The sequence below is a fragment of the Protomyctophum parallelum genome, assembly GCF_964188405.1.
Source record: "Protomyctophum parallelum genome assembly, chromosome: 10".
NCBI classification, from domain to species: Eukaryota; Metazoa; Chordata; class Actinopteri; order Myctophiformes; family Myctophidae; genus Protomyctophum; species Protomyctophum parallelum.
The window spans coordinates 30,339,190-30,358,305 of record NC_139704.1 but is presented as its reverse complement, the minus strand read 5'-3'; the positions used below and the strand labels follow the sequence as shown (position 1 = coordinate 30,358,305).

At 43.9% G+C, this 19,116-nt stretch overlaps 2 protein-coding genes across 2 annotated transcripts in view; both read left to right on the top strand.

Moving 5' to 3' along the window:
* Positions 1–1,032: 1,032 nt before the first annotated feature.
* On the top strand, positions 1,033–1,512 carry LOC310865783 (large ribosomal subunit protein uL5-like; the record flags this gene model as incomplete). The annotated part of the gene is made up of 1 exon (XM_083774992.1): positions 1,033–1,512. One exon carries the CDS (start codon positions 1,033–1,035, stop codon positions 1,510–1,512), a length of 480 nt encoding a protein of 159 aa, XP_083631118.1.
* Positions 1,513–3,502: 1,990 nt separating this feature from the next.
* Positions 3,503–19,116, top strand: part of lyst (lysosomal trafficking regulator) — a 147,308-nt gene continuing 131,694 nt past the window's right edge. Inside the window, 2 exon segments of the mRNA XM_083774566.1 lie at positions 3,503–3,568; positions 5,490–5,790. Of these exon segments, the coding sequence (XP_083630692.1) occupies positions 5,710–5,790 (81 nt within the window). The 5' untranslated portion in view covers positions 3,503–3,568; positions 5,490–5,709.

Here is a 19,116-nt window from a genome sequence, read left to right as displayed (position 1 = left end):
CGAAACGGGTCTTTCAGATTTATCACACTCCATCCTGATTGGTTAAGATTGGCTTCCAAAGTTCACAGGAGTGCTCAGTTTCAAACAAAATGCTGCAAATCATGAACACATCGCGTGATTTCCGTGAAATTGTGCACCCACATTCCCACTAGGCCGAGGACGAAATGCCACATGAACAATTTCAACTCAGCCTCAAGGTGGCGCTATAACTGGCCGAAAAGTGTTTTTACCTCTAACTGCACGGATCTGTGGATATTATGGATAACCTGGTGGAGACCTGTGCCCGGAAGGGCACTTTTTCTAGTTATTGTGTAGGTTCGACTGCTGGAGCTATGGGGAGTGCTTAAATGAGACTCAGACACAAGGAGGTTAAATGTTAAATGATTGCCGGCAGTTATATTGAAAAAACCCATTAACAAACAAACATACAATATGGAAAATAAATAAATTGGTACCAACTCTTGATTAGCAATTGCTTGGCCACTTTCAATTCTCACAGTTCACTGTGTCTTTCTAATTTGGGTGCACCCTTCTAACTTTCCAGTTCAATCACAATAGGACAATACAATTTACAAATATCCACCGTTTCAATGCGTAATGAATTGACCACTCAGTCACTGTTCTCCCAATTATGAACAAGGTAAGGTAAGGTATGTATGCAATATCAGTATACGTGTTATGGTTCAGAGTTCCAAGGATAAACCATCCAGGTATGTATCAGTGTATGTGTCAAAGTTCCATATGGTTTCCAAAACTAAGTATCAGAGTTCCAATTCCAGGGGAATGTACATGTGCATGCGTGTGCGCGAAGGGAGAGAGGGGGAATTAGGATAACTGCATGCAGCTGAGAGTGGGGGAGTCTGCAGATTAGGCCTACCACACCGTAGAGTGCAGTAGTCTGTCCAGTGGTCAGCAGAGTATGGGGGAATACTCGCTGTCGCTCAATCTCTAGATCCTGGTGGGAAGCTCGCCATCTATTGGAATGGTCAACTGGAAAACGATCCCTGCCTCAATATTATGGTTGGGTCTGAAATGGACAAAGTGACCAGCGCTGCTAAGGTGCTGAAGAGTTTCACAGGCAAGGAGCCTGTCTTCTCAAAGGCCCGCAACCCTGTACGACGATGGGGTATCCGTAAAAACCAAAAGATTGGTGTCCACTGTACCGTCCGTGGTGACACGGCAATGGAAATCCTGAAAATGGGACTCAAGGCGAACAAGTTCGAGTTGAAGGGGAAGGCCTTCACCAATACGGGGACTTTCGATTTTGGTTCAACTTCAAACCGTGATCCCTGGATCGAATATGATACTCGACTTCGCGACTTTGGAATGGGCTTCTCCGTGGTCCTGGGCAGGCCTGGATTCAGAATAGCTGAAAAAAAGAGAAAGCGAGGCCGCATCGGTTACAAGCACCGTGTGACAAACGAGGATGCCAAGGATTGGTTCTTGAACCTCAGGAATACCCACAACATGCCCACAAAAATAAAAGATGAAGACAAAGATGAAGATGCATGAAGTCGTCTCCCCCCGTCCCCCCGTTGGATCCCGTTAGATCCCCAAAATGAAGACTAAGAGTCCCCCCGTTGGACCGAATACCGGACTTCTCTTCTCTTTTTCTGCCAAAAAGTGAAGACTTGTCGCCAAAAGGGGAAGTCATCTCGCCCCGGGGCGAATGGCCTTCTGCTTGGGCCGAGTGGACTTGACGTTTTGGCGAATCGCCTAGACCACTCGCCCAGACCGTTGGACCCCGTTAGATCCCCAAAATGAAGACGAAGACCTAGAGTAGATGCATGAAGTCGTCTCCCCCCGTTGGACCCCGTTAGATCCCCAAAATGAAGACGAAGACCTAGAGTAGATGCATGAAGTCGTCTCCCCCGTCGGACCCCGTTAGATCCCCAAAATGAAGACGAAGACCTAGAGTAGATTCATGAAGTCGTCTCCCCCCGTTGGACCCCCGTCCCCCCATGTTGTTGAAATGGTATCTCTCTGTTCTGTGCTCTTCTCATGTGCTGTGCACTGCTGCTGTTTGGCTGTCTTTCTGTCTCTAACCTCAACAGCTGAACTGACTCAGTTCAATTGGGCTTGATTAGAGCAGCACTGCAGGTGTAGATGGTAGATGGTAATCACTGCTTCAACAGGTTGCTGTGTGGCTGGAACAGCTATCTATGCACTGTCAGATGGCATAGTCTATAATTGCAGTTTTGTAAAACATATAACCCAGTAAGCTATAAGCTTATAATATGATTATGCGTACAATATCATACATATACGTTTCAAGGTTTCTTTCTGATTATGTCTTATTATGTAGACATTATTTAGTTTGGGTTCCTAAGACACTTTAGCAACTATTAGGGGTCCTTGGCCTGAAAAGTGACCAGATTTGACTGAGAGCCTGCCATCGTGCAACCTCCAGCTTTTCACCAGAGGAGAAGAACTGAATTTATATTTTATCCAAAATGAATTAATAGCACAGGCAGACTCTTCACATACTAGAGCATTCATGAAATAAATATCAGAGCTGAAATCGACATGTAAATATGAATTAAATGCTTAAACATGTATAGCTATAGGTGTAATGTTAGAGTCCACAGAAGTGAACCTTTCAAGTAAAGCCTGTTTTCTCAACTCGCTGACATTAACATTACTCTATAAGCCATATCTCCAAAACTGGTGGGTCAAACTGAACAACCACTATGTCAATTTGAAGCTATGATGCCCTGCTTTCATTTGACAAACAAAACCTAAAAAAGTCAAATTAAAAAAATTCCAATCATATTTGGCCATTTTTAATATTGAAGACCCCTGTATTATAAAATAAAAAGCCACTGAGAACTGCAACAACATTATACAGCCATAATGTGACTCTTTCTTTCTTTTTTCTTTTTTTTTAAAGAAATAACAAAAGAATAATAAGATAAAACATTATTCAAAATAATTTCAGAAATGTTCTATAAAAGAATGGATCAAGAGGAGCTTGAAATGAACAAAGATCTTTTATTTTGGGAATGGCATTATAGAGGCACATGATGACATTATGGAACACATTGCATTGTGAGTATGAAGGAATTAAGGACCCCAATAGAAACAAGCCATATAGGCTTTATTGGGTTTAAATCCTCTTAGCAGAGCTTGTATTGAACTGTACTTTTGTGTTTAATAAATTATTAAATCAATCAACCTTACACATCGGCTATTTTTATTTGTTTTAATAGGGTAATAATTTCACTTATGGTTGATTTAAATTAATAACAGTATTGCACAGTTATATTATAATATTGCACACACACACACACACACACACACACACACACACACACACACACACACACACACACACACACACACACACACACACACACACACACACACACACACTTTAATGCCGTCATATGATGATATTACGCATTCATCTACAGAGTTGTACAGTATAGCTATAGCTTGGCATAGTAGGAGGAGTTAGAAAGGGGGCGGTGCAAATGTGACAGGGATCAAATGACACACAGCAGCACTTGCTGCTGCTTGACATACTGGCTAACGGTTGGCGGCTTTAAAGAAACTGGAATTGCATAAGGTATGTGGGGATTGGGGAAATATATGGACACACAAAGAGAAAGATTATGTCAGTCATATAATGTATTATAAGTAGCTAGGCTGTGTCAGTATATCTGTGTGTTTAAGTTAGTGTGTTGTGTTGCCTTCACCTATACACAAACAGTTGTGACAGCAGCCAGATGCGATGCATACTCGTGTCATGTATCTCGTGTGTCAGATACAGCAAACTCACACACTTTAAACGTGGTTTTATTCAGACTGTCAGACATATTTGGACTGCAACGCTGCTGGTATTATGGATTTTGTGTGATTATTATCTTTATTAAACGTTTCGCTTGCCGCTTGCCTTTACATTCTGTAACCCAGCTGTGTCAAAGGAGGAACAGTATCCTATTTGGACTTCCTTTAGGCCTCTTTAAAAATAATGATCTTCAAGACAAACTTATCAGCACCAAAGGACTTTGGTGTTTCAAAATATGCCACAGAATACATTTCTGCGGCATATTTATTAATCCAATAAATAGTAGTCCTCCTAATGCTGCATGTGTCATGATATTCTTTCCTTGAAGGCTGTGTTAAATATCTCTCTACATGTCTGTAGGTCTACATATTCCCATAGCAATGCAAGAGTTTAGTTACAACAAACTCCCCATCTCTCCAGCTCTTTGGTAAACAGAAAAGACATGTTCAGGTCACGACACCAATTTCATTCAACCAGGACAGCGAACTAACATGTCGGATAAACAAGAGAAATTGGAGGTGACCAAACTATTATAATGGCAGACAAAATTGGAACCAGGGACACAAACTCGTAGATAATGCTTCATCCATCCATCCATCCATCCATCCATCCATCCATCCATCTTCAACCGCTTATCCGTAGTCGGGTCACGGGGGCAACAGCTCCACCAGAGTGCTCCAGACTTCCCTCTCCAGAGCAATAATAGTGACTTCCTCCTGGGCCTTCCAAGGCCAGTAAGTCGATGTGTTTCCTCCAACTGCGCCTTGGTCTGCCCCGGGATCTCCTCCCAGTGGGACGTGCCTCGAGGACCTCCCTAGGGAGACGCCCGAGAGGCATCCTAACCAGATGCCCGAACCACCTAAGCTGGCTCCTTTCCAGGCGAAGGAATAGATAATGCTAAGTTGTGGGAGGAAATTGTTAATTAACTCACCGGTCATGAAAAGGTATTTTACATTTACTAAAGCGTTGTAGAGACGGGGAGAGCCCTTACTGTACAACACTATAGCAAAAACAATATATATTGAGCTTTAAACATTAACCTAAAAATATCACGATCCGTAATCACTATTCAGTATAAAGTTGTAACCTACACATTGCAGTATTTTACAAGTAATTATTTAGGGGAAATTTAATAGGTTTATTATATTTAATCTTCAATACAGAAATGTAGTTTAATAGAATAATGCAACCTGTAATAGTAAGGTTGTAGACAGTACCGCTATTCAATTTAAGGCACCTTTTAGTGTCATTTGAATGAAAATAAATATGTGCAAATACAGAAACCATCATCAAACGGTAATACTGAGTGACAAATGTTTATTTGGATTTCAGAGACTTGACTTGGGTTCTTAAACATAATATTCTGTATGTCTGGACCTATGGTCTATATATGGACCATTATTTTGAAGGCAGACATACTAAGTCGGAAGTAGAGTAGCTTCAATCTACGGGCAGCTATAGTCTTGCAGGATGCTAACTAGCTGTAGCTTTCCACCCAACGGTGTGTTTGGACTGTTCTCGGTCGTCAATGCGACAGACAGGACTGTCAAACTTATTGCATGCCGGGATCCGTTATTACCAGGAGGACCCTAATAAATGTGCACTATAATTCCGTGTTGTTAGAGTCCAGAGTTGTGTTGCTTTTATTATCAGCACAGTCCTTTTGATAGCTGTTCGCATTATGTTTCTTTCTCTGCAGAAGGAGCCTAATATAAAAGTGGCAGCAGAACAACCCTCGCATTTGGGAAAACATGGATCTATAGCCTACTATGAATGACTTGCTGGAAGCTTTCGACTTTGTATTGTTGCTGTTGGACACACTGGATATATAAGGATATACCACTTAAAACGGAGCACTTTTTTAAATTCGTGACTTCTTCTTGACCATCCTCTGTGGCTGAGTCCTTTCTAAGCAAGACATGGCAAGTCCACACATGGCTGAGCTGTCATTCGCATGGGAGAAGTACATGGACTGTCGACTACAAGGAGCAGAACTACAGGTAAGAACTTACAAGAGTTTGTGCTTGAAATGCACTGTAATTCTGCAAACTGTTAATACATATTTCAATCAATCAATCAAACAAGACACATATATAATGCAGGAATCATCATGCACCTGCCTGTATATATAGTGTATACGCCAGGTGTTATTAATTTGTCCATTTAACTTTTTTTGTAAAATGAGACAGAAGTAGCATGTGCATAAATTCATATTTAGAATTTATTTCAGATGTCAAACATTTCTGAGATGATGGAATGGTGATGGATGATGATGGTCATGGAAGGGAAACCTTCTGAAAGCTTAAAAATAAAATATAAAACGGTCAAAATGACCTCTCAGACATGCTAGTGTTGGGACAAAGTGGTTGTCATTGTGCTGTCAAAATGGTCAGGTTTCTGTTTTCAAAAAGTAAACCATAATTAAGTGTAAAGTAAACTATGCTCCAGGAGGTGTATTATGCAAAATTAGGTGAGTAAATACAGAGAAAAACCTTTACTTAAGTTGTGACAACACACTGCACTGAAGGCCAGGCTTCACTGCATTTAGAACTGATAAAGTGAATTTAACAACAATAATGTAAAAATGTTATGTCAAACAAAAACTCAACTGATGCATGCTGTCAGACTGTCAGTGCAAGCAAGCATGAGTTTGACTCACAATGACTGACTGCAAAGTAGAACGAAGGAGGTTTCAAAACACAGATTGCACTTTGTTCGTGTAGATCTGTGATTGTGGGTCTTTTAGTATTTCTCCCCCACACATACATCAATCTCTAGGCAGACTGTTCTGTAATCCCCATCAGGCTGCTGTTGCAGTTCCCTGCTTCCCTCCCTCCCTCCCTCCCTCTCTATCTGTTCTCTCTCTCCCTGTGTGAACTAACAGCAGTCAGATCACGAGACAGAGATTAGGATCGCACTGCAGATCCGCTGGATGATGTGTCCTGTCTGTCCTCCACACATTGATGTGTTTTTATACCTAGTATACGCTCTCCCCTCACACTCCACATGCAAAGACCTACAGTGGTGCAGTCTGTGTGTGCATATAATATTACTGTGTATGTATACTCTCACTCTCTCTGTATGAACTACTACACATACATGTACATAATACATACATACATACACATAGTAGTGTGTGTGTGTACATGTGCAATAATTGTTTTCAGTAATAAAAAAACAGGGTTCCTTCGCAGTAACTATAGAATTTCATTTCATACATTTCCAGGTCTGGAAAAGTCTGGAAAATGTAAAATAATGTATGGAAACATATTTATGTTTCCAGACTATTACTGCTGTGCCCCGGGCAGGGGACTTGGGGGTTGCAGCCTCTTGATTTCTCTCTCTCTGAGCGGTGCCTCAGGGGTAGAGTGGCTGGATGGTAACCCTCTCTGTGAGCGGTGCCTCAGGGGTAGAGTGGCTGGATGGTAACCCTCTCTGTGAGCGGTGCCTCAGGGGTAGAGTAGCTGGATGGTAACCCTCTCTGTGAGCGGTGCCTCAGGGCAGTGGCTGGATGGTAACCCTCTCTGTGAGCGGTGCCTCAGGGGTAGAGTAGCTGGATGGTAACCCTCTCTGTGAGCGGTGCCTCAGGGCAGTGGCTGGATGGTAACCCTCTCTGTGAGCGGTGTCTCAGGGGTAGAGTGGCTGGATGGTAACCCTCTCTCTGAGCGGTGCCTCAGGGGTAGAGTGGCTGGATGGTAACCCTCTCTGTGAGCGGTGCCTCAGGGGTAGAGTAGCTGGATGGTAACCCTCTCTGTGAGCGGTGCCTCAGGGGTAGAGTAGCTGGATGGTAACCCTCTCTGTGAGCGGTGCCTCAGGGGTAGAGTAGCTGGATGGTAACCCTCTCTGTGAGCGGTGCCTCAGGGGTAGAGTAGCTGGATGGTAACCCTCTCTGTGAGCGGTGCCTCAGGGGTAGAGTAGCTGGATGGTAACCCTCTCTGTGAGCGGTGCCTCAGGGGTAGAGTAGCTGGATGCTAACCCTCTCTCTGAGCGGTGCCTCAGGGGTAGAGTAGCTGGATGGTAACCCTCTCTGTGAGCGGTGCCTCAGGGGTAGAGTAGCTGGATGGTAACCCTCTCTGTGAGCGGTGCCTCAGGGGTAGAGTAGCTGGATGGTAACCCTCTCTCTGAGCGGTGCCTCAGGGGTAGAGTAGCTGGATGGTAACCCTCTCTGTGAGCGGTGCCTCAGGGGTAGAGTGGCTGGATGGTAACCCTCTCTGTGAGCGGTGCCTCAGGGGTAGAGTGGCTGGATGGTAACCCTCTCTGTGAGCGGTGCCTCAGGGGTAGAGTAGCTGGATGGTAACCCTCTCTGTGAGCTGTGCCTCAGGGGTAGAGTGGCTGGATGGTAACCCTCTCTGTGAGCGGTGTCTCAGGGGTAGAGTAGCTGGATGGTAACCCTCTCTGTGAGCGGTGCCTCAGGGGTAGAGTAGCTGGATAGTAACCCTCTCTGTGAGCGGTGCCTCAGGGGTAGAGTAGCTGGATGGTAACCCTCTCTCTGAGCGGTGCCTCAGGGGTAGAGTAGCTGGATGGTAACCCTCTCTGTGAGCGGTGCCTCAGGGGTAGAGTGGCTGGATGGTAACCCTCTCTGTGAGCGGTGTCTCAGGGGTAGAGTAGCTGGATGGTAACCCTCTCTGTGAGCGGTGTCTCAGGGGTAGAGTGGCTGGATGGTAACCCTCTCTGTGAGCGGTGCCTCAGGGGTAGAGTGGCTGGATGCTAACCTTCTCTGTGAGCGGTGCCTCAGGGGTAGAGTAGCTGGATGGTAACCCTCTCTGTGAGCGGTGCCTCAGGCGTAGAGTGGCTGGATGGTAACCTTCTCTGTGAGCGGTGCCTCAGGGCAGTGGCTGGATGGTAACCGCAAGGTGGTTGCCAGTTAGAACCCGGGCTCCCACAGAGTTGGTGTCGAAGTGTCCTTGAGCAAGACTCCTGATGTGCTGGTTGTTGGTGCCTTGCATGGTTTCCGCCGCCATCGGTGTATGAATGTGCGTGCTTTTTTGATTGATTGAAATATTTATTAACAGTTTGCAGAATTACAGTACATTTCAAGCACAAACTCAATACAAAGACTGTTAACTGTGAGTGGACGACCCAATTAAGCATTACACTTGTTCCACATTGTTCAATTCATCAAAACATTTAGAGACATACAAATAGACACTTCTATGTAGTTAAAGAACAGAACAGGAATTCATCATATAGGAAGCAAAAAGGGAAAAGATACATACGTATACAGTGAGGGGAAAGAGGGGGGGGCGGTGGGGCATTCAGATTTTACAGAGGCCAGTTTCGAATTGCAGCCATCCGTAGGTGCCCTTTGAGAGCGGTTTTGAAGGAGTCAAGGGATTCACATGTCTTAATGACTGTTGGTAGGGCGTTCCACATTTTGGTGGCATAGGAGTGAAAATAATTTAGTCCCTTGTTTGTGCCGAATCTGGGTTGTACATGGTTTGTTGCACTCCCTCTGGTGTTGTGGGTGTGGACTTCGTTTACATTAAGGAAGTATTTAGACAGGTACATGGGTATCTTGGTGGTGTATCGAATCTTGTGGACCAGACCCATTGCAAGATGCTGTACTCTGTCGTCAACCCTAAGCCATCCCAGCCTGTCAAAGTGGGCAGGGGTGAGGTGGGTTCGGGGGGTGAGGCGAAGTAGGAGCCTGACCAGTTTGTTTTGGGAGGTCTGGAGCCTTGTTTTAAGGGCCTTTGAGGTGCTGTGGTACCAAGCGGTGGATGCATAGTCAAAGAAACCTTGTACGAGGGCTCCTGTTAAGGTCTTCAAGGTGTTTTTGTTGACCAGTGAGGAGATCCTGTAAAGGAATCTTGTTCTTTGATTGACTTTTTTGATTACGTTGGTGGCCATTTTATCACCGGAAAGATTGGCCTCCAGGATGGAACCTAGGTAGGTAATTTCATCTTTTTGTGTGATAATATTGTCACCCACTCTAACCAAGAAGCCATCTGCCTTGCTACCCTACTATTTGATCCGAAGAGAATGGATTCAGTTTTTCCCAGATGTAAGGATAGTTTGTTATCAGCGAGCCAGGTGCAGATTCTACCGAGTTCAGAGCTGAGGGTCTTTTCAACCTGCAGTTTGTCCGAGACCAGTAGTGCTGAGTGAATGGGTGAACGTAATGCACAATCTATGTAAAGCGCCTTGGATAAAGGCACTATACAAATTGCCCAATTATGCTCAGACATAAACCAATAAATAAATAATAAACCAAACTCTCTTGGAGGAGCAGCAGCCTCCTGGCTTTCGAGGCTTACTGTTGGATGCAGTATAATACTCGAGGCAATCAAGTCAATAAGCTGAATGCTTATATGGCTCGGTGCCCAGTGTTTCTCTTATAATTGTACAGGCCTGGTGGTTGGCTACCACGCCAACGAGAAGAGCCCTCATCAGGCCAGCTGAAAACCCCCATTTGTTTTGCCAAAAATAATTATGCCATTGCCACAGCACATACCCATTCATTTGGGTATACCCATTCGTAGCGCGGCAGCGAGTGCCGCACTACGAGCTTGCAGATCTGCTATTTCCTTTTTATCGTGACAATGTGGCACAAGTCTTTGAATATATTCTTTCAGAGAGCCAACATTTTTAACTCAAATCTTTGCTTCTGGTGGGTCCCTGGAACAACATATTTTCAGATGGTGGCCTAAACCCATATATAGTTCTGGGGGTCCTTGACATGAAAGAAGTTGAGAACCACTGACATAGAAACATGGATTTAGAAGATATTTGTATTGAAGATAGTACGTCTTGCCTACACAGTGAACAAAAATGTTAACATACACAAATAGACTGCATGCTGTGCCCTCCCACCACATCTTTATGCCATCCTGTGGGCTACGTTGTCTAGTTTTTTTTTAACATAATACACATCTATAATAATACGCATGCATGACAAGCCTGAGATACTGAACTCAACTAATGCATCCATGCTGTGTTTACGTTTACTTTTAGCTCACAGGATGATTCAAAACTCTAGATTGAAGCATTTTTTTGGTTCATGTTCGTGTTCTAAGGGCTTCTAGTGGCCTTGTTTCAAGTACTTCATTGTCAAATGACATGAGTCAGTCCATGGCATTTTTATTTGACTGGTTTAACAGCTAAGCCTTTTGTGTGAAACTGAAAAATGAATACTTGATCTTTACTGTCAGCACCATCCTGTGCCTGCTGGATGTTCTGTAATAATTCTGTGGTTTAGTCTAAAAGCTTTTCATTTATTTTACAGCTCATATTAGTGTCAGTTTGCAATACAACTGCCTGACACCTTGAACCTTAACGTGGCGTGGAGCCTTGGATCAAGCTTCAGAAAGGTTGAATAGTTTTGGTGATCTAATATAACAACATTGACAGTATTTCCCTCAAACATTTAGTCATTAGGTTTGCTAATCTTCTAGGTGTCTGGCTGCTTTACATTCCTTCTGCAAATCTCTGTTTAAAGCAGATTTGACTTTTTGAACAAGTTATGTAGCCTTGCATAACTAGCCTTAAATGTGATCATGAGCTCAGAATTCAATGAACAACGCAATGTGTGGGCTGGCTTTGACAGGCTACAGGTATTTGTCAAAAGTGTAATATTTGGAATGGATACAGAGGAAAGACTGATGATGGCATTCTTAACCCATTTTGGGGCGGGAACCCCTTTTGGTGTTTCAAACATTATGTTATAATTTAGCTATTGAAAAATAGCGGATCTACAAGCTCATAGCGGGTCTGCTATTTTTGTTTAATCGTTAAAATGTGCCTCAAATCTTTCAGAAAATTGTCATGTCATGTCATGTCATTTAATTTCAACGTCAGGCCTGAATAAGCATCTTGACATCTAATTTACTGCATCCACAAATTATCCACAGATTATTAAGGCCCAATTATTAGTTGCAATTTGCAAATACAAAAATAATAAAACATTTCTTTCCTAAGTAAGCAACTACTTATGATTTAAGGTTGTTAATACAACTAGTTATTCAGAGAATACAATAGTCTCTCTTTCTTTCGCAGAATTCACCATGACATACAGTACTGTAGGTGGCTGGGTTTTGTTTTGTTTGGCCTATGGTCCATGCATGAAGAACCATGCAGTCTAATGTCTTGTGAGCGTCACACAATTTCTGATCCATGCAGCTGATTATCCTGATATTATATTTCAGTGTTATGATCCATGTTCTGTCTGTGACAGACAGTAAGGACTCACTGGCTGACCACATAGCCTGGCCATGTCCACAGACAGTAAGGACTCACTGGCTGACCACATAGCCTGGCCATGTCCACAGACAGTAAGGACTCACTGGCTGACCACATAGCCTGGCCATGTCCACAGACAGTAAGGACTCACTGGCTGACCACATAGCCTGGCCATGTCCACAGACAGTAAGGACTCACTGGCTGACCACATAGCCTGGCCATGTCCACAGACAGTAAGGACTCACTGGCTGACCACATAGCCTGGCCATGTCCACAGACAGTAAGGACTCACTGGCTGACCACATAGCCTGGCCATGTCCACAGACAGTAAGGACTCACTGGCTGACCACATAGCCTGGCCATGTCCACAACACGTCAGCTTGTATTGTTCAAGCCTTCATTTGAACCCTCTCCTTGGAGTCGTTCTTGGGTCTGTCCCAATTGACTTCATCATGAATAATTCATAATGTCTGTGTACCTCTCGGAGTCAGATTTCCCAACTCTGTCCAGTTCTTTCCGAGTTCTTTTCTAACCAGAGGTTTATTGTGGGTACAACAAGTCTGCTGATCTGTTCAACAACACAAACATCCTTTTGTCCAGTCAGTCGTCCACTATGTAAGAGACTCCCAAGACAGTCCAGTTCAGTCCACTAGGAAAGGAAGAGAATCCAAGACAGTTGGTTTTGTGGAATTGTTGGTGGGGGGGGGGGGGGGGGGGATACAGTCACTAATTGCTTTTCCCTGGAAACAGCAACACGGGAGAGTAAATTCCTCATGCATTTTCGATTCCTGCTTAATAGCTCATGCTTCATTGAGCCTTGTTACCACTGTTGAGTTCAACAGTGTGTGGAACAAATAAGAAATAACACAAACAAACATGCTTTGCGGTTGTTGCTAACTGCTGGATATCTGTGTCACAAATACTAGTCTGTAAGAAAAAATAGAAGTCTTATTTGTGGAGTTATTTGCTGTGTGTGTGTGTGTGTGTGTGTGTGTGTGTGTGTGTGTCTGTGGAGAACGGCTCTGGACTTTTCTTCACAGATTGTGAGGAAATGCGGAACGTTAGGGGCTCCTCATGACGCTCATCACCCAAACGTCAAATTAGATCAACAAGGACCAAAACCGGAAAAAAACGTTACATAAGCTCCCTCATGTCCCCTGTCTCACGAGGACAGGATCGCATCACAACTTCCCCCGCCTCTGTCCAGTTGTAGCTTACCTAATGACCCATGTCAAGTTGGGGAGAGAGAAGTCTGTAGTGTGTAGTGGGTGACTCAGCCCAGCCGACTCATGACTAGAGCGCGCTCATGATCATCAAGAAAAAAACCTATAAAAGCAGCATATATATAAGTAAAGTCACCGCTATCACGATGAGGAGTGTTTGAGGAACCTTGAAATATACATCCTCTTTTTTTATATATATAATTTTTATCCCACGATTTTGTAACCCATTCTTCACCCTTGTGTCAATTATCGAATGTGATCCTGGGCTCTACACACCCTCCGCCAACCTAGTCCCCATATATGGGGGACATGGGGAGAGCAACGGACTTGAACTCATGCTTCCTTCATGCCTGAGGCTGAGTGTCCAAGTTGCTCCTTTACACCTGACAGGGGGGAGTTTCCCTGGTTGGACGTAGCGTGTGGAAGGAACACGTTATTCCAACCAGTTCCTTTCCCCTCCATCAGGCGCCCCGGCTGGCCAGGGGGAGGCAGTTTAGAGACGAAATATACATCCTCTTGAGTTGCAACTGACATTTATTAGGATGGTAAAAGACCACAGAAGGAAAAAAAGCCTGAACTCTAGTAAATTATCAACAAAGGGAGTCTAAGTACCAACGCGCCCTCAAGCCCGGAACAGCTGGTCCAGTGCATCACAGGGACAAGGACACATGTTGCAGAAGGAGGAGAGGCAGTGGCGTGCAAAGATAGACACTAGGGGGTGCTAGAGCACCCCCTGCCCTTTTGGCAATGTGCCCTTTTTATTTATTTATTTTTCTTATTTTGTACAGTGTACACTGTACAGTATGTGGACCATGGTGACATTGATCAATTATTGATCAAAAAAGCTTCTAATATATTATTTAGGCCTATAAATCTAGATTTTATATTATGGCAACCGGCCGGTTCCATAATAATAATGGAATATTATATATGGATAATAATGCTGTTTAACAGTTAAATCAAGTAAAACAGTGAATCAACCATATAAAAGGCATGATGAACAGTGAACATACACAAATAAGGGCCATGAGGCCAAATATATAAGAAATATAAGAAAGGAAATACAAGGGCACATTAAAAACATTACAATAATACACTCTCGGAGCAAGAAGTGATGACCTCAGGGACCATCTAAACCGGTCTGAGCACTGAGAAGTCTGACATCAATATCGGTAGAGGGCGCAAATCCACGGGTTCATGTAGCCTACTTTTTATTTGCACTGTAAGATTGTTTAGATCGCCTCATATTGTGTTTGAAAAATACTCATATGGATATGAAGAATCAACCGACTGAGAGAAAACGCTAATGTTACTGCTACTGAATTAGTTACATTTTCGCTAGAAACAGACTATCATATATAGAGTGGCTGACTGTCATAAACGATACAGAGACACCTCCCTGACAATAACGCAGAGACAGCTTATTTATTTTTGGACCACAATGCGTATAGTAGTCGACGATATTAAGATGAACCCATGTTATTCTCCATAGATAAATTTACCACCTGTGAACCAGGGGAATCAAGGGGACTTCGGCGCTCTATAAAAAACATGCACATTATGACTCTGATGAAGGCCGCATAGGTCGAAACGTTAGTTGTTTTTGTATACTGGCACCTAATACAACGGCTTAAAACGAGTTGCTCCAGTGTCCTCAAGTAAATTAGCTTTTAATTTTTTTATTAATTTTGTTTTACTTTTAGTGAATTAATTTCACGTATTTATTTATTTCATCGTGTGATTCATCTGTAAACTGTTCATTGTATTTAAAATCCCCAGGCAGTGGCTAGCCCTTGACCTCAAACAATTTAACATGTAATATGATATTACAGGAAATTAGAATGATGTGATTGTATTACTCACCACATGATTAGATTTGTACATTATAAGGCCGGTCCTATTGTCCCCAAAGTGTGTGGAAGATTAAATAATAAAGTAAACTTTTCCACAACCACAGAGCGCTGGTGACACACTGGTCCTCCACTCCAAAATGTCCATCTTTTTGAGGGGCGCTAGCCCGTCCTATTCACAGCTTTGTGTGTAGGTTTGTTTGAGCACGTGTTTGGGTTTGTAGCATGGAATGTGGTGATTTTATTGGCTCTAAGAGCGCACCTCACTTCACAGTTCACACAAGTAAAGTGTGATAAAAAAAATCCCTTCTTTTTTGGCAGTTTTCTTTTTGAGCGGTGCAACCACATGTGACTATGTCCGTGTTAACCTATGTGACTATGAGCACCAGTATGACTATGAGTACCAGTATGACTATGAGTAAATAAATAATAAATAGGGAGCATTTTTGTCTCCACCATTTCGAAGGCATGGGGAGAGAGTACTGTATGTTTTGCACTCCGTCTGTGAGTGTGTGGCTGTGTGCGTCCGTCCGTCCGTCCGTCCGTCTGTCTGTTACCAGCTAATCTCTGGTACTGTTGTTAACCCGGTCTGTGCCAAATTTTGCACGCACACTATCTCTATAGTCATGTGTTCAAGACGGATCTGTCCCATATTTCATATTCCATCCTAATTACCTAACTTTGGCTTTCAAAGTTTGCAGGATTGGCCCGTTTTGAACAAAAAGCCTCAAATCATGAACTCGGCGACGTGCAATTTACGTGAAATCTTTCACAGACTTTCCTACTAGGCTGAGGAATATATCCCACCCTTTATCCCACCAACAGGTGGATTTTTTGCAAAACACATTTTTGGAACAAAATGCCTCAAATCATCCAATTGCCATCCAAGGCGTAAGAAGAAATGGCACCCTTTTCACATTGGCCTATTCTAGCGCCACCAGGAGGCCACAACCTGATTGCCCTGGTGGAGACCTGTGCCCCCTAGTTAAATTGGCTGTACCACCAGGCACCCGGTCCCTGATCACCTGTTATTTGAAAGAAAATGATGAAGAAAGTAATTTTTCCACACAGAAGGTCGCTTATGTATTTTCGGCTGAATTCATACAGAGGTGAGCTGAGAATGTACAGTAGGCTTGAATTACAGTACATTTCAAGCACAACTCAATACAAAACTGTTAACTGATATTTGATAACCTGATCTGCTCTGGTGGAGACCTGTGCCCCGAGGGGCACTTTATCTAGTCCTTTATATTAGTCCTTCAGAATTTATCCAAATGTCCAGCCTGGTGGAGACCTGTGCCCAGGGGGGCCCACCTGTGCCCCACAGGGCACCTGTGCCCAGGGGGGCCCACCTGTGCCCCACGGGGAACTTCTTCTAGTTTTTCATCAGTTTCTTTCCTGTTTTTTTCCCTTCTTCTTCTTACCTCTATATGCTCTCTTCTTACAAAATGACACCCGTGTGAACGGAGTGTCAGGACCCACAGGCCCAGGGTACCGGCCCAGTTCCAGCGAGCCGCCCTGCGACCGAAATGGTTGAGAAATGACAGAGTTATCGTGTGGGGGGTCCCCACGTAATAAGACTAGTAAGAATAAGAAAAGATTAAACTTATTAGATAAAACTATTATTAGGGTAGGTTTACTCTTAATAATCTCTCTAACACAGCATACAAAAGAAATACACCTAAAATAATCATGAATGGTTGCAGCTTTGGTTTTCAAGATTGTATTTAAAAGAGGAAAATGTAGCACAACACACCTTAAGGTATTCATGATGTCATAACAGAATATCAAAGCACTGATCTCGGAGCACTGTGAGGAGTTGATTAGCGCATCCAAGCTTTATTCAATCATCAGTATTGGCAATCTGCTCCGTTATCAAATCTCACCAAACCCCTGGCTCATGGCAGTACTATGAAATTAGAGCCTCAGAGAGGGGGGAAAAAACCTCTCACTGCTTGAGTCTTATCTTATCTCTAAACACTTGGTTTCACTTTTACTTTAATGAGAAAACACAGGCATTGGGGGGGACTTGGTTTAGGCAGTGTGTCTCATGGAGAGTTGAGATCCAGCTACGCTACACTGACGGCATTAGGGAAGACATAGCTTCTTATCACGGAATATATATGGAAGACCTTTGTTTTTCTTTTTAACAAATGGGTAAGAAGATCGTTTTTAAGGTTATCAGGTTTATTTTTGAGTGATTAACCCATTTTGGGCAGGAAGTGGAACCCCTTTTGGTGTTAGCATTATGTTGTGCTTTAGCTATTGAAAAATAGCAGATCTACTAGCTCATAGCGCGCCACCGAGTGGCGCGCTACGAGCTTGCAGGTCTGCTATTTTTGAAAAATCGAAGAACGACTGACACAGAAACATAGCTTTTTCAGGAAACTGTCAGGATGTAGAAGACCTTTTTAGAATCTGATCTCAGGTCAAAATGGGTTAAAAAGGGTATCTTTGAAAAGCAAAAAAAAGGTCCCGCACACCGTCAGACACTTGCCAAAATGTTGCTTTTTATTGGGTCGACGTTTGGGTTGATTAGACCTTCATCAGGACAGACAATCGACCAAAACGTCGACGCAATAAAGAGCAACATTTTGGCAAGTGTCTGACCGTGTGCTGGACCTTTTCTTTCTTCTTCTTTTTTCAAAGATACCCTTTTTTTGAGCGGTGCAACCATTCCAAGGAACAGCAATGTCCGTGTTCACCTACCTATATGTGACGTTGGTTAACCCACCTATGTGACTATGAGCACCAGTATGACTATTAGTACCAGTAGGTGCGCTGTTGTGCCAGAAACAGAGAGAGAAATAGTGCTGCACTGTTGCCTGCTAATGAGAGAGAGAGAGAGAGAGAGAGAGAGAGGAAGAGGGATGCACCACTCAGTTCACACGGGTGTGATTTTTTTAATGTATGCTCTATTGCCCTACGCACCTGTCGCTAGCCTTCTGAGGTGTGCATCTGCCTTTTGCTTAAACATCTTTTTTGAGTGATGCCATTGATTGATGGCAAGGCTTCTACTACTCACTGCTTGGTTATTCATTAATCCACTCACAAAGCAAATCAATTACGATCTATCTATTCTGCAAACCGCTCTCTTCCTTTTTTACCTTTTTATTGTCATCTGATGTAACATTCATTTCTCTCTGACACCATATTATCATGTTCTTCCATGTTTTGGCCTCTCGCTTGTCCTCTCGTCTGTCTCATGATCCATGCATTTCTCTTTCTCTTCCCCCCCTTCCTTCCTTCCTCCTCCTCCTCCTCCTCCTGTCTCCTGCGTCCATCTTGTCCTCCAGACCCCTGGTGTGCAGTGTGACCCTCCCTGTCCCTCCTCCTCCTCCTCCCTTGAGGAGGTCACTCACTGCTGTCCCCCGGGAGGGTAGGAGGGCGGCGGGTGGGCCGAAGCCCCACCCTGACCCTCCTCTCTGCCCCCTCCTCCTCCCTCCTTCTGCCCACTGGGGCACACTGACTGACCGGTGAGTGTGTGGCTGTCTCTCTCTCTGTGCACACTGTAACTGTACTCTCCTCCTGTCTGTCACTGCTCTGCCTCACAACAACTGTAACTGTACTCTCCTCCTGTCTGTCACTGCTCTGCATCACAACAACTGTAACTGTACTCTCCTCCTGTCTGTCACTGCTCTGCATCACAACAACTGTAACTGTACTCTCCTCCTGTCTGTCACTGCTCTGCCTCACAACAACTGTAACTGTACTCTCCTCCTGTCTGTCACTGCTCTGCCTCACAAAGACTGTAACTGTACTCTCCTCCTGTCACTGCTCTGCCTCACAACAACTGTAACTGTACTCTCCTCCTGTCTGTCACTGCTCTGCCTCACAACAACTGTAACTGTACTCTCCTCCTGTCTGTCACTGCTCTGCATCACAACAACTGTAACTGTACTCTCCTCCTGTCACTGCTCTGCCTCACAACAACTGTAACTGTACTCTCCTCCTGTCACTGCTCTGCCTCACAACAACTGTAACTGTACTCTCCTCCTGTCTGTCACTGCTCTGCCTCACAACAACTGTAACTGTACTCTCCTCCTGTCACTGCTCTGCATCACAACAACTGTAA